Source organism: Anomalospiza imberbis, chromosome 8 (genome assembly GCF_031753505.1).
Source record: "Anomalospiza imberbis isolate Cuckoo-Finch-1a 21T00152 chromosome 8, ASM3175350v1, whole genome shotgun sequence".
NCBI classification, from domain to species: Eukaryota; Metazoa; Chordata; class Aves; order Passeriformes; family Viduidae; genus Anomalospiza; species Anomalospiza imberbis.
Genome location: NC_089688.1, coordinates 33,496,182 through 33,511,804, shown reverse-complemented (window position 1 = coordinate 33,511,804; position 15,623 = coordinate 33,496,182). Strand labels below are relative to the sequence as shown.

Genomic DNA, 15,623 nt, shown 5'->3' with positions numbered 1-15,623 from the left:
GTTATTAATTATCTTCTGTTCATGGCCAGTGAGTGTCCCTGCGTGGCTGAGAAAATTCCATCATCCATGGGGAGATGCTCCACCCAGGGGAGGAGCCAAGCATTCCTACCTGGATACAATCTGACTTTTGGAACACCACAGCAGCCTTTGCCCACTGCATTCCCAGAGGAGCAGCTTTCTTCCCCACTGCATTCCCAGAGGAGCAGCTTTCTTCCCCACTGCATTCCCAGAGGAGCAGCTTTCTGCCCCACTGCATTCCCAGAGGAAGCCCAGGCCCATCTCCAGCAGCCCTGGAGCTTCAGAGGAAAACTCCAGCCTTGTCCAGGATCCCTGCTCCAGCAGAAGCAGAGCTGGCACTGCAGGAGGGCTGAGCCACCATGGGATGGGACTGCTGCCACCACCCTGACCCACAGGCTGCCAGGGCCTGCTCTCACTCTGGCAGTGATTTTTTTGTTTGTTTGTTTGTTTGTTTGTTTTGGTTTGGTTTGGTTTTTTGTACTGTTGCATTTGTACTTTTAATTTTCCTAGTACAGAACTGTTATTTCTATTCCCATATCTTTGCCTGACCGCCCCTTAATTTCAAAATTAGAACAATTCAGAGGGAAGGAATTTCCATTTTTCATTTCAGGGAGGCTCCTGCTTTCCTTAGCAGTCACCTGTCTTTTCAAACCAAGACAGGTACTCCCTTAAATAGCGAAACCTTTTCAGTCCTGTTTAGTTTATCGAGGGGGAAATGGTGAAAATGCTTCTTTTTTGTTGTTATACCAGTTGCTGACAGCACAGGAGGCACAAACTGCTCTAAATTCCAGCAGGAATTATAGAAGAGAATCACAGAATGTCCTCATCTGGCAGGGACCCATCAGGATCATTAATTCCAACTCCTGGCCCTGCCCAGAAACCAATCCCACCACTGGATTTCTAATATTTCCAAGACCAGGAGACAGCAGACATGGCATCAAGAACATCCTGTAATTCTTACCTGTGTTTGACTCCTTCAGCTGACACAGAAACCAGTGACAAACCAGTGACAAACCAGTGGCAAACCAGTGGCAAACCAGTGGCAAACCAGTGGCAAACCAGTGGCAAACCAGTGGCAAACCAGTGGCAAACCAGTGACAAACCAGTGGCAGGGGTTTGCTGGCAGCAGGAGGGGTCACAGGGTGCACCCCCAGGGTCTGGACACCTCCAAGTGCCCTCCTCAGCCCTTCTCCCAGTCTGGAATGGTTCCTCTGGAGCCTCATCCCAGCTCCTGATCCCATTCGCAGGTGCCCTCCTGGACACACCACCTCCAGGATTTCTGGGTTTCCAAGGGAATCTGGCCCAGTCCCAGAGCATCCCACCCATCCCAGTATCCCACCAGCTTTCCCACAAAAGCCTGCAGCTGCAATTAGCCCAGAGCCTCGTTACCTGCTGCAGCTCTTCCTTCAGGCACTGGTTTTGCTCCCAGGGATTGCAACTTCCCTGCTCCAATGATTTATTTTTTTTTTTAAATCTCTTTTTCTTTCCGGTACACAAAAATAGAATCAGAGCACAAGAGAAGCAGAGAGAAATACAAACGGTGGCCTCCATGTACACAGTGAATCATCACCTAAAACTGTCCCTGGAAAAGTTCTGGAGTGGAGTGTGGTCCTGTCTCTGAGTTATCCATGGATTTCCCTACCCCAGGATCCAGGTGAACCAACAAAAACCTCTCTGGACAGTCTGAAGCACCCGCAGCCTTCTGGGGTTCTGCCTTCCTGCATTTCCAGGGTCCTGCAGGGGCATTTTGTCCCAGGGGAGAACAATCCCAAGGGGAAAATCAGGAATTCAGCCCTTACAGTCTGATCTGGAGCTTTTTATCCTGGAGCAGAAGGAAATGAGGGTTCAGTGAAATCGTTTCTTGCCCAGCTCTGAGGTCCAGTGTCTTCACTGGGGCTTGGGAAGGGTCCTCCAGCTCTGCCAGGCAGGAGTTTCTCCATCCTTCCAAATACATGCCCATTCCTCAGGGAATGAATATCCCACTCCAGACCCTCAGACAGGATCCCACCCGCTTGGAAAAGGAAACAGAGGTTATTTGAATGCCTTCTTCCTTGAAAACCCTGCAAAAGTAATAGTGGGAACAAAAATATTCCATTTAGTATTTAATATTTAAATATTTATTATTTAAATATTTTAAATTCCATTCCAGAAATTTCATTTCCCCTTTTTGTGTAAATTTTCTTGGATAAGGCTTTTTTCAAATAGGGAATTAATAAAAAAAATCAATGTATCCCCATAGCCCCTCACAGGGTATTGGCTGACAAGTTCAGTTTGCTCTTTCCTTCATTTCAAATCTACTCAAGTTGGATATTTGTAAACTAGATCTTTTTTAACACAATTTACTACATTTTAGGCCAAGAAAAACTTACTTTGTACAGTTGATTCTTCCCTCTGACCAAGGACTTAAATCTCTGACATTTTTTAGATTCTCAGACAGTTTTTGTGGGGTTTTTTTTTGGTACAAATTTGCTTTATAGCCCCATTACAATACACAAAATTTTTTTTTGAATGATCAGCTTCTTGCTTTGGATGCTCAATTAAATCTGAAATTCCTTGTGCAAGATCTGGTCAGCTTCTTGCTTTGGATGCTCAATTAAATCTGAAATTCCTTGTGCAAGATCTGGTCAGCTCCACGGGCTGGCAAGGAGATGGGATTGTTTTTGGGTTAAATCAAGGGGATTTGGTTCAAAATGCTGCAGAGGATGGGGGGTCTGGGTGACCTCTGTGCCAGCCTGGTGTTCCCTGGGAGCGAGGGCACATCCCTCTGCCTTTCTCATAAAATCGATGGTTTGGCTTGGAAGGGACCTTAAATCCCACCCATCCCACCCCTGCCATGGCAGGGACACCTCCCACTGTCCCAGGTGCTCCAGCCCCAGTGTCCAGCCTGGCCTTGGGCACTGCCAGGGATCCAGGGGCAGCCCCAGCTGCTCTGGGCACCCTGTGCCATCCGCAGCACTTTCTGGGTAAAGAATTTCTTCCTAAGATCTAAACCTCCCCTCTTTTAGATTAAAACCATTGCCTCTTGGCATAAGAATTCATTCTCCCTCCTTTACAAGCTGACTTTAAATACTGGGAAGGGTTCTGGGTTCTCCCTGGATCCTTCTCCAGGTGAGCACCCCCAGCTCATCTCCAGAGCACCCCGAGCATCCCCTGGCATCTCTGGGACACCAAACCCTTCCCTTCCCTCCCCAGACAGCCAGGAGGGCTGGCAGGGAGCTCTGCTTTGCTCCTGGCCAGGGAAAGCTGCCCAGGCCAGCTGTGTGGCAGGAGGTGAAAGCCTTTCCAGCCTTCTGGTGGGACGGGACAGGGAGAGAGGAGGGACAGGGAGAGAAGGAGGGACAGGGAGAGAAGGAGGGACAGCGGCGGCGCTCCGCACATCCATCCCCTGCCCCTGCAGTTACTAATTCTGTATAAAACTCACAATTCTGCGGTACAAAACGATCCCTCTCTCGTGCCCGGCTTCAGCTGGGGGTGAGCCCGGTCACGCCTGGCCCACGGCGTGCCCGTAGCGGGCGGTGGCCTCGGGCGGGGGTGGCCGTGCCACCCGCTGGTCCCCACCGCCGCCCCCGGCCCCCTCCGCCGCTCCGGCCGCCTCCGCTCGCCTCTTCCTCCTCCTCCTGAAGTTCCCGTTGTCGAACATCTTCTCGCAGTTGGGGTCCAGCGTCCAGTAGCTGCCTTTGCCTGCGGACAGACCCAGCGCAGCGGTGGCGGCTCCGCACCGCTCCGCTCACCGCTCCTCGCTCCGCTCCGCACATCGCTCAGCATCGTTCCGCGCATCGCTCCGCTCGGCACATCGCTCCGCTCACCGCTCCTCGCTCCGCTCCGCACATCGCTCTGCACATCGCCCCGCTCACCGCTCCTCGCTCCGCTCTGCACATCGCCCCGCTCACCGCTCCTCGCCCCGCTCATCGCCCCGCTCACCGCTCCTCGCTCCGCTCCGCACATCGCTCAGCATCGCTCCTCGCATCGCTCCGCACATCGCTCCGCTCACCGCTCCTCGCTCCGCTCCGCACATCGCTCTGCATCGCTCCTCGCATCGCTCCGCACATCGCTCCGCTCACCGCTCCTCCCACCGCTCCTCGCACCGCTCCGCTCCGCACATCGCTCCGTACATCGCCCCGCTCACCGCTCCTCGCCCCGCTCCGCACATCGCTCAGCATCGCTCCACTCACCGCTCCGCACATCGTGCCGCACCGCACATCGCTCAGCATCGCTCCGCTCACCGCTCCGCACATCGCTCAGCATCGCTCCGCGCACCGCTCCGCACATCGCTCAGCATCGCTCCGCGCACCGCTCAGCGCATCGCTCCGCGCCCCGCGCCTTACCCGGCTCGTCGTCGCCCCGCGGCACCTTCCTGAAGCACTCGTTGAGGGACAGGTTGTGGCGGATGGAGTTCTGCCAGCCGGCCCCGCCGCGCCGGTAGAAGGGGAAGTTCTCGGCCACGAACTGGTAGATCTGGCTGAGCGTGCGGCGGCGGCCGGGCGCGCTGTGGATGGCCATGGCGATCAGCGCCGAGTACGAGTAGGGCGGCCGGGCCGGCGACAGCGGCGGCCAGCCCCGCGGCGGCCAGCCCCGCTCCGCCCCCGCGCCCAGCGCGGCCCCGGAGGGCAGGCACGGAGCGCCGGGGCCGCCCAGCCACAGGTACGGGTTGGCTGCGGGCGGCTGCGGGGCCGGGGAAGGAGCCGGGCATCCCGCGGCATCCCGCGGCCCCAGGGGGTGCATGGTCCGGGACAGCTCGGAGCACGGCCGGTTAAATGGCAGGGACCCCGCGGCCAGCCCTCCCTCCGCCCCCGCGGGTCCCGCCCCGCCCGGCACCGCCCCGCAGGTGCGGGGGAACGGGAGCAGCCGCTGGCTGAGCGGGGAGAGGGGCCGGCACAAACGGGGGGATTCGGGAATGGGAAGCGGGGGGAGTTGAGCGCAGAATTCAGAGGATGAGAGAGGGATGGAGCAGCTCTGCTGGGAGGAAAGGCTGGGAGAGCTGGGATTGTTCACCTGGACAGGAGAAGTTTGGGATGAGCTCACTGTGGCCTCACAGTGCCTGAAGGAGCTACAAGAAAACTGGAGGGAAACGATTTGCAAGGGATGGAGCAGCAGGAAAAGGGGGGGATGGCTTTAAAATGACAGAGAGGAGGCTTAGATGGGATATTAGGAAAAGAATCTTCACTAAAAGGGTGGGCAGGCCCTGGCACAGGGTGCCCAGAGCAGCTGTGGCTGCCCCTGGATTCCTGGAAGTGTCCAAGGCCAGGTTGGACACTGGGGCTGGGAGCAGCCTGGGATGGGGGAAGGTCCCTGCCATGGCAGGGGACAGAACTGGATGAGCTTTAAGGTTCTTTCCAACACAAACCACTCTGGGATTTCATAATTCTTTCAACTTGGGAAACCAGACTTGGTTGATGCCACCTTCTCTGTCCTTCCAACAAAGGGAGTAAAATCTCACAGCCACAAGAGCCTCATCCTGTGGTGAGGAAATGACCAGGAAGACAGGAAAAGGGATAAAGATGAGTTAACATCTTTTGCACACAGACAAAATTAGAAATAACCAATTCTTGTCACAAGGTTTATCTGAACATCAGTTACTTCATGCATAATTTTAAAAGATCTGCCTTAAATCCCAAAAGTGTGAGGGGAGATATTCCTTCCATTTCAGTGAAATGAGTTCAGGAAAGGATTTGATCCCAAATATTTAATTTCCTTGCTCTCAGTTTTTACCTGGAGACATCCAGCAGAAAAATTGAGCCCCAGGTAACACAAGCATGGCTGCTGTGGGTGCTGCTGGTTTATTTTCTGTGGCATTGCTTGCCTGTGATATTATTTATTTTAGTCATTGCCTAGTGGCAAACTTGATGTGGCTTTGGCTGAACTTTTGTGGAAGTTAGAGACATCTCCCCTGCAAACCAGAGAATTTAATTTGTGTATTTTCTAAACATCCCCATGTACAAGCCTACAGAGAGCTCATTAAATTGTCCCCTTCTCAGCTGAGCTGACACCTGAGGACACAAAAATTCACATATTTGTTAATGCTGACTTGGTTTTGCTTTACAGAAACCATTTTCTCGGGAAGCAGCAATCCCTGGGAAGCGCCCAAACACAATTTAACTCCTTGAGGAGCTTTCCACAACGTTTCTCTCCTTATTTTTGCATTTCACCTGGATCCAATGTGTCGGGTGTCAACATCAGGTGGCTTTGGCAGGCCCCACAGATGTTTTAAACCCTGTGGTTGCTCCACGGGAGCTTTTCCAGCGGCTTCTCCACCCGTGCCTGCTCCATCCACTAAGCCGGGAGCTGTGTCCATCTGCTGGAGGGTAGCAGGGCTCTGCAGAGAGACCTGGAATGGTGGGATGGATGGGCAGAGTCCAGTGGGATGAAGTTTAATAAGTCCAAGTGCCCAGTCCTGCATTTTGGCCACAATAACCGCCTGCAAGGCTCTAGGCTGGGGACGGTGTGGCTGGACAGTGCCCAGGCAGAGAGGGACCCGATGGACAGCAGGCTGGACATGAGCCAGCAGTGTGCCCTGGTGGCCAAGAAGGCCAGTGGCTCCTGGCCTGGATCAGGAATGGTGTGGCCAGCAGGGGCAGGGAGGTCATTCTGCCCCTGTCCTGGGCACTGGTGAGGGCACACCTCGAGTGCTGTGCCCAGCTCTGGCCCCTCAGTTTGGGAAGGACCTTGGGACGCTGGAGCGCGTCCAGAGGAGGCAGCGAGGCTGGAGAGGGGCTGGGAACACAAACCCTGTGAGGAACGGCTGAGGGAGCTGGGGGTGCTCAGCCTGGAGAAGAGGAGACTCAGGGGTGACCTCAGCACTCTCCACAGCTCCTGAAAGGTGGCTGTGGCCAGGTGGGGCTGGGCTCTGTCTCCAGGAACTGACAGAACCAGAGCACACAGCCTCAGCTGCACCAAGGGAAATACAGGCTGGATATCAGGAAAAGGTTTTTCACAGAAAGAGTGATCAAGTTCTGGAATGTTCTGCCCGTGGAGGTGGTGCAGTCACCATCCCTGGGTGTGTTTAACAAAGCCTGGATGTGGCACTGGGTGCCAGGGTTGAGTTGAGGTGTTGGGGCTGGGTTGGACTCGGTGGTTTTGAAGGTCTCTTCCAAGCTGGTCATTCTGTGATCTCCCAGTCCCAGGGAATGCTCCCGCTCAGAACACGACTCACCTGAAAAGCTGGATCTGGAGTTATCCCGGCCTCATTCCCAGGGCAAAGCAGGGATGGGTGAATCGTGGGCTGGCGATGCCATCTAGTGGCACCGGGACCGGCTCCTGCTGCTGCTGGCACCGATCCCTGCCACAAATCCCCCAAAAACGGGGCTGGGAGCGAGCCAGCAGGAAATTCCCAGGAGTATTTCCAACCAGGAATGGCCCGGGAGGGACCTGAAAGCTCATCCCACTTCCACTATCCCACCTTGCTCCAAGCCCTGTCCAGCCTTAAAACTTTCTGCAGCTTTATATTGTGACAGCCAAAAAGAAAGCAAACCCCAATTATAATTATTGTCTCTCAGAAATATCTGAACCCACCTAAAAAAACTTTTTCAGGCATAACACGGTGCCATTTTTCACCTCCCCTATTTCCTGATCTGCCAGGCTTAGAGAACATGTGGTATAAAAATAAATGTTGTATAAAAGAGGATGTACAAATACTCTGAAGTTCTGTACGTTGCATTTCTATTTCCTGTTTTATTTCCTATTTTACTTCAGGGAATTTGGGTACAAGATATTTAAATTTTCTAGTGTTCAAACCTGTTGGTATGAAGTGTCTTCAGTTTGTGGAATTCTGGGGGTGCAACATCTGCTTATTACCAAGGAAAAATGCAAATGAATAATATTTTATTAATTTCATGGAAAAGCTTTAAATAATTATATGCAAATGAGCTGCTTGTTTAGGATAATGTGCCCCCAAAAAATAGCAGGAATCTCCCACAAGTCAATTTATGTAAAGAACCTCAGTGGTGGGGTTTGTATGGCTGTAGAGCAGGAAACTCTTCGTGTTTGTGAGGACAGAATGGAGAAACTGGAGGATTTCTTCTCCATAATTATTAAAAACAGCACATTTGTCCCAGAATTCCCAACCATTTCTCCTGGTGTCCCTGGAAGTCCTGCAGGAGTTTCCCTGCCGGGGGGGGAGTGCTCGAGGAGCATCCCCTGACCCCAAAAAAACCCCACCACTGATTTGGGAGCACTGGGATTTCCCATCCATTATTAATAGGTTATTAATCCCTGCAAAATGCACTTTTAACAGGAAGGCAGTACAGGGAATGTCTCCTCAAGGACCTGCTGGGGGTCTGGAGTCCTTGTGAGTGTTTCCATCGGGCTCTGGGATTTATTCCCAGATTTCCTGTGCTGGCACAGGGACAAACCCCATTTGTGTCTCCATGGATGACAGAAGGGTGCAGGCTGGGATCCTGGCAGCTGGATACCTGCTCAGCCAGGGATGCCAGCTTGATTTCCACCCAAGCCTCATCAAAACATTGAAAAAACCTCTTGGTGGTGTTGGAGACACAATACCAACCTCCTTCCTGCAGCTGGTGCTCGAGGGCAGCGAGGATTCCCAAATCCCACTGGACTGTCCTGGGCTCTCCATCCTTTTCCTGAAGGACATCAGGGATCATCTTCACCTCTGCTGCCATCATTTGGGATGTCCCTCTGCTCACCTGGAGGACATGGTGACAACAGGTGAGCACTGGAGGCTCTCTGTTCTCTTTTTGGGAGCTGGAAAACGGGAGAGAGTTTCATTTCCTGCTGATTTATGGTTCTTTGTGGTCCACTTCTGAGGAATGTTATTTGAATTTACAACCTCTGGCAGTTGTTTCAGGCCTAATCCAAGCAGTTTGACCTAGCCTGGGTCAGATTTTATGAGGATTTTACTGATCAGCTGAGATCTTCCCTAAAAAACTCCTTGCCAATGTTTGTACTTTCAGCCACTCACCTTTAACATTCATTTGACTCTGCCTTGGAGTGTCTGAACTCTTCATGAACTTTGTTCTTTCTAACCTAAACCATTCTATGATTCTATGATTCTATGATTTTTCAGGTGGTCTAAAAATAAGTCAACAGCTGAAAGCAAATCTGATTTCACTGAGACCAAATATTGCTAATATTGGTCAGTTCTGGCCTTTGACTCGTGGCTGCTTTGCATTTCACCCAGGAGAAATGGGATGACCCTGAGCAAAACCCCAATTAAATTTTGCCATAAGATTTTGCACCTTTTAAACAGCTATTTCTGCCTCTTCAGAGAATCTGAAAGTACAACAGCCATAACAAATAATATATAACAAATAATATAGAATTATGTATGGCACAGAGATGTAGCCACAGAAAAAGTTCTAGGAAAGGGAGGTTTGCAGCCAGATTTTCTGCTTCCTGTTCTGTTGATTTGCTCCTCATAAGCTGGCAGTAAAAATCACACTCAAGTTTCAGGCCCTCAAATCAGTTTTTTAACTGTACATCACAGAATATCCTAACCCTGAATTTCCTAATAACTCCAAAGAATCATTTTCCTTCCAGTTTTTTTTAACACATCTTTTTCTCTGCAATTAAAAAATACTAATAAAATTCCCTAATAAAAAGTAAATAACAAAAATATACTAATAAAAAAGTAAGTAACAAATAATCCCAGAGCAATGTTGATTTGATGCATTTGTTGTGATACCAATACAGTAATTCCTGTAAATATTCCAACGATAGAAAATGAAGTTGAAAGTACATTCATGGGTCAGCAAATAGCATATTTCACTGTGAGGAAAATCTCTGCTCTATGGAATATCAGATTTATTTCTTTTCAGTCACATTTTGCTGTATCCCAAGTAACCGGTAGGAAGCTACGAGATCTTTTTGTGGAAGATTTTTTACAGAAAAGGACTGAAGGATTTTACCTCAGAAAAAATATTTGTGTGTCAGGAGCAGGACGTCCCTGATATCACACAAAGCCCAGATTCTCCCTCCCGAGCTCCCCAAAGCTTTTAATCTTTTTCTTTTTAAATTTTTCCATCCAGAGCACCCCAGTGACAAGTCCCTGCTCTTCCCACCCACCTCTGTACGCAGAATTCCTGGTGCTGTCCCAGAGCCTGGCACAGAGGTGGGGTGGGGTTGGACACCTCCAGAGGGACACCCCAGGGTTGGGTGACCTGGCAGCTCTTGCTCCATGAGCTTGGAGCAGCCCTAAAACCCAGCTCAAGGTCCCAGATCCCATTTCTTTAAATGGATCTGGTTCAGCCAATTAATCCCTTTTTCCTTCAGAACTCATCTGTGGAGAGCATGGCATTAACTCACCTCGTGGGATTAATTGCCTGGAAAGTCACTGCCAGACCTTGGACACGGTGATATTAATTACTGTAATAGATATCAGAGTGTTAAACATCATTTCTGACATTTAATTGTGGGAAAAAAAACTCTCTCAGAATTAAAGGAATTAAACCACCCCCAGGCTATTTAATTATTTTATTGCCCTGCCATAGTTACTGAGGCCTCAGCTCTGTTTTTCTCCTCCCTAAGCCATGTCAGGAGCGTGGTTCAGTAATTCATAAAAAAAAGAGAGATAAAATGCATTGTTCACTGGATAATTTCTATTTCCAAATTGTCTACAACCCATATTTTGTTCTTTATTGGGCTGTTTTAAATTTGTCCTCGTGAGATACAATTAATTTGCAGTAGAGATTCAGAAAGCTGAAATTTAACAGAGGAAATTGCACTGTGCAAAGGTGCACATTACAAATATGGGATATTTGGTGAGCAGTTCCTTTCCTCTAATGAGAAGAATTCCAACCAATGACAAAAAAAAAATCAGAGAGCAAAATTATTCTCTGCCTGTTTTTACTGATTCCAGTGACATTGCACCAGGAAGGCACCAAAATGCAGGGAAATGAGACAAATGAAGGTTGGTTCTGAGGGAGGGTTACAGGTCATATTTATATTTGTTGTGAGTGAGGAAGAACATGCAGAAAAAAACAGAAATAGGCTCATGGCCCTGAAAATCAAATTATTTTGGGGTACCAATGGCAGCACCTGGAGGAACTGATATCTAAATTTTTCCACCAAATGACCAAACTAAAACCAGGCCCCCACAGCTGAGGAGGAGGGAGCCATCCCTGAACAACAAAACTCCTCTTCCCATCCTGACATTTCCAACCCAGGTGGGGAAGCAGCTCCCAGTTCCACACTGGGAACACTTTGCTGCCAGTCAAAGCCAGCCAAGCAGGCTGGTGATGCCTCAGGTTTTGGCTTTTCTATTTTTCACATTCTGTGCTGCTTTAGTGTGAGGGTCTGGGCTCCACATCAGGGGATGCTGAGCTCTCTGCACAGAGCAGGGAGACAAAACAATTCCTGCTCCAGCTGGGCACCAAGGACAAATGATCCAAATCTCAGCCCCAGGAGCACAAACAACGTGGGCTGGAGAGAGAAAAACAATCAGGATGGGACTGCATGGGCTAAAGCTGGAATGGGACAATGAACTCCAGTGTGCCAATGGAGCAGAGCTGATCACAGTGAGAGCCCCCGGGAGCGCTCGTGCATTTTGGGACCATTTGGGTTCATCTTGGGTGCAGCCCTGGCTGGGCTCTGGTGCTGCCCAAGGTGGATCCATGAGCAGATCCTTTTAATAAATCCCTGCTTTATTCTGTAACTCTGCCCAGCCTCTGCTCTAGGGCAGCCTTGAGAAGGTCAGCATCACTGGGATGACCCCAAACATCCTCCTGGATCCTCCTCCCACACACGGAGCCACCCCTGAGCCAGGGATCCCGGGCCTGCCCGGCTCAGATCGTTGCTCCAATCCACCACCCGTTAACTCTGGGATGCTGCCATGCCGGGATGGAGTGTCCTGGAGAGGATCTGTGCCCCACGGACAGAGGGACAGCCCAGGGATGATGCTGGGAAGGTTTAGGGGTTGTTTTACACCCCCAAGGAGGGAGGGATGGGGGTCCTTGGCCAGCGGTGTCTGACTGATCCAGGGTCCCCAGAGGGAAGGTGTGGCTGGAGCTGGGGGCCACAAAAAACTAAATTAAAAGGAGAAAATTCTTGGCTTGGTTACCTCCTATGCCTAAAGGCTGCACAGGGACTTTTCACCGGGCCATGGAGTTATAGAACAAGGGGAATGGCTTTAAACTGATTTATTTTGGATATTAAGAAGGAATTGTTCCCTGGCAGGGTGGGCAGCCCTGGCACAGGGTGCCCAGAGCAGCTGGGGCTGCCCCTGGATCCCTGGCAGTGCCCAAGGCCAGGCTGGACACTGGGGCTGGGAGCACCTGGGACAGTGGATGTTTGCAAAGCAAAACTTAAATTCTAAACCCCCCCACCTCGGATTCTCTAAAGCTTTCCTTCTCTCTCACACAACACTAAACCATCAGCACACCAAACAAAATCATAATCCAGGCTTCTGGCAGAGTTTAAACCCAGAGTAGCTCAACCCCAAAAAGGAAAATATTTGCACAATGCAACTCAGTGCAAAGAATTTACCTTCAGTTTTAATTGCTCTGCTTGTCAGCAATCAAACAATTAAATCCTGCAAGGACACTCAGAGGATGTGGTTGTCTTCTCTCATGATACAGCTCTGTTACTTCAAAAATGTGAAACATTTTAAATCATCAACAATCCCTTCTTTTTTAAAACATTTTGAATCATCACCCATCCCTTCAAAAATTATCCTCTTTTCCCCCCATATTTTATTCATCAACAATCCCTTCAAAAGTTTTTTTTTTTTTTTTTTTTTTTTTTTTTTAACAGGGAGATAAAACCTCTAATAAAGCAATCAGCGCTCTCTGTAATTTTATTTTTCAGACACTCACCTGACCTTTACCTGGTCTTTCTGCTGGCCTCTGGCTGGAGGATGCTGTATTCCAGCCATGGAAATTAAATGATGAAGTGGGTGGGAAGTGAATTAGCTTTAGTGAGCTACACAATGCATGGAAATTGAACTCCACACTTCCTGCAGAGCCTCTCCTGTCTGATCTGCTCCTCACTGCCTGCCAGGGCAGCAGCATCAGGTGGCAGGAGAGCATCTGCCCCCCCTTTTCCTGCCATGAGCTGAGTAATTTGATTATTTGGCAATCACTGCTGACCCTCCTCTGTTATCCCTCAGCCCAGGCTGATTTTTCAGCCCACACAAATGATCCCCTCTGTACCCAGCACCTTCCAGAGCGTTGTCCCAAACTCTGACAGCAAGGGATGACTTTTCCTGCTGAGGCTTTGCCCTGTGAAGATCAAATCCTGTTGTTTGTCCTTCCCTTTGTCTCCAGTGGAGGTGTCCCCGGGCTTTGGCTGAGAGTGGCACCTCCAGCTCTGCCTCCCTGCCCTGCAGCAATCCCTTTGGGATTGGGATCCTCCTGTTCCTTCTCCTGCTGCTGGGAGAGGCTCCCAGGAACCCAAACCCACCCCACAGCTGCCTCTCCTCACTGCTCATCCCTTTCACCTGCCCTACCTGGGACAGAAGGAGCTGTGCTGTGGCAAAAAACCCCAAATTCTTTGGGATAAGAGGGGAAAGAGGGAAGGAGCTGCTGCCCAGGGGCAGAAGATCTGTCCCAGCTGTGTGCCCCTGGCTCCAGAGACGGCTGGCCCAACCGAGCAGCACCTGGAGCGTGGGACTCTGCTGGATGGGGCCGTGTCTCACATACAGGACAGGACCCTGACGGGCTGCAGACTTAGGGTTTATTATCTGTCTGCATCATACAAGCAAAAAGCAGGAGACACAGGGAAATAACACCATCCATGCAAGCACAGACCAGAGACAAGATGGCAACTCATGCAAAGCCTTTTCTACGTATTCTTTGAGCCAACAGCAGAAAAGAAAAGGTGCAAAGTCATTATACTCTAACCAATTAAAAAGGACCCATGTGGGTTTAACATTAACAAAAGAACTTCTATGAACTTCAAACAATACACAATGATTCATTACTTAAGATTAAAACTTTTTCTATCTTTGCAAAGCATACATCTAGGACTTTTCACATATTGAACTATCAATAAGTTCTTGTTCTTTCTTGTTCCTTATGATAAATATCAATGTATTCACTTGGTTCTTAACTTCCTAGCTTCCCATGAGAAGATTTTGAAATTTGCCAGCCTTTCTTATCTTTATGTCTACTTTCTGGGGCTTTTTTGCACTTTCTAAAGTCTTTTTTATATTCCTACATGGGAGGAGATGTTTGGATCATCCAGCACCTGAGCTTTGGTTTGGAGAGGGAGGTTGAGAAATAAACATGCTGTGTAATAGGAGGGAAAAGTGCCAGATAGCCCTGGATTAAGGGATAACCCACTGCTCCTTCAGGTGACAATCACGGTTTAATGAACTGTATGAAACGTGAGGGAACAAAGGGAAAAAGAGCAGCTCCATGAGGGATCACCTGGCTCACAGCTTTGGACTGGATGGGGCTTGGAGCAGCCTGGCCCATGGATGGTGCACCCATGGAGCTGGGGGTTCTGTAAGGTCCCCTCCAGCCCAAACCAGTCTGGGATTCTGGGATGCCTGAGCTTTGCTATTTGGAGCCTTCCACCTCTTTGCCATCTGTTCCAAGACTGAGTGACCTCTACTCCACAGCAAGTCCAACCTGAAGGTGAAACCATGTTGTCTCGAGGCTGCGTTTGGTCTGATTTTGTCCCTTTTAGCTGCTCATGAGCATGTTCCCAGAGTGATGAGGTGTTTGCTTCTGCAGGATAATCACGTTGCATAAAGCTTCTGCTCATTGTGGAGCTAATAAAACCAGCAGCAACATCTATCTTGGCCCAAAGAGGCTGGGAGTTTATTAAAGTTTTAAATTATGAATGCTGCTAATGCAGGGTAATAAGTTCAAGCAGCACAGTGTGAGCACTGATCATTCTCCTATTTTTGTCTACTATTGTGTAGTTATTAGACACCTTGTCCTTTATTAATCTTCTTTGACCTTCTTCCACAAATTCTCCTTCTCATAAAATTGAATAACTGCTGAGGATTAGAATGTGCCCAGGAGGGCCTGGGGGGATGAGGCACAGTGTGGACAAAATGCAGCTGATAAAGAGAATGCTCCTGGTGAGGCCACCCCGACCCCTCCGAGTTGGGATGGGACCTGTGGGGCTCAGAGCTGAGGAGGAGGCCTGGGGTGGTGGGGAATTTCATTTTATCATTTTAATGGAGACATTGGGAGCTGGGAAGGGGCTCAGCCTGGAGAAAAGGGGGCTCAGGGGGGACCTTGTGGCTCTGCACAGCTCCTGACAGGAGGGGAAAGCCGGGGGGTCGGGCTGTGCTCCAGGGAACAGGGACAGGAGGAGAGGGAACGGCCTCAGGCTGGGCCAGGGGAGGGGCACGGTGGACACCAGGAGGAATTTCCCCTTGGAAAAGATTATTAAACATTGGAATGGACCGCATTGGAATTCCCGTCCCTGGAAGTGTCCAAGGAATTCCTGGAGGTGGCACTCAGTGCTCTGGGCTGGGGACAAGGTGGGCATTGGGCACAGCTTGGACTTGATGATCCCAGAGGGCTTTTCCACCCAAAATGACTCTGTGACCCGAGATCTACTTCAGCAGAATGCCTAAATGTCATTTCTTAGCTTCGAATGACAATGATTTGAATATTAACAACTCCCCATTTCCTGAACACTGTGTGAGAGGAATGAAGAACCCTTCAGTGAGGGGACAAAAGAAACCCAGAATC

The 15,623-nt window shown here is 50.0% G+C and overlaps 1 protein-coding gene and 1 long non-coding RNA gene across 3 annotated transcripts; both read right to left on the bottom strand.

Annotated features, from left to right (window-relative positions):
• Nucleotides 1-3,592: 3,592 nt before the first annotated feature.
• Nucleotides 3,593-4,740, bottom strand: FOXI2 (forkhead box I2; the record flags this gene model as incomplete). Its single annotated transcript, XM_068198586.1, has 2 exons — nt 4,344-4,740; nt 3,593-3,699 (listed from the first exon to the last, which is right to left on the bottom strand). Coding segments are annotated over exons 1-2 (504 nt in total), but the record flags the coding sequence as incomplete, so codon positions are not given.
• A 3,802-nt stretch (nt 4,741-8,542) lies between these two features.
• LOC137478595 (uncharacterized) lies at nt 8,543-13,396 on the bottom strand. 2 transcript variants are annotated; one of them, XR_011001690.1, is made up of 4 exons: nt 12,791-13,396; nt 12,457-12,502; nt 10,279-10,338; nt 8,543-8,660 (listed from the first exon to the last, which is right to left on the bottom strand). It is a non-coding gene; the product is annotated as an uncharacterized lncRNA (long non-coding RNA). The 2 variants fall into 2 exon arrangements; XR_011001689.1 differs by lacking the exon at nt 12,791-13,396 and having other exon boundaries at nt 12,457-12,594.
• Between the last annotated feature and the right edge of the window lie 2,227 nt (nt 13,397-15,623).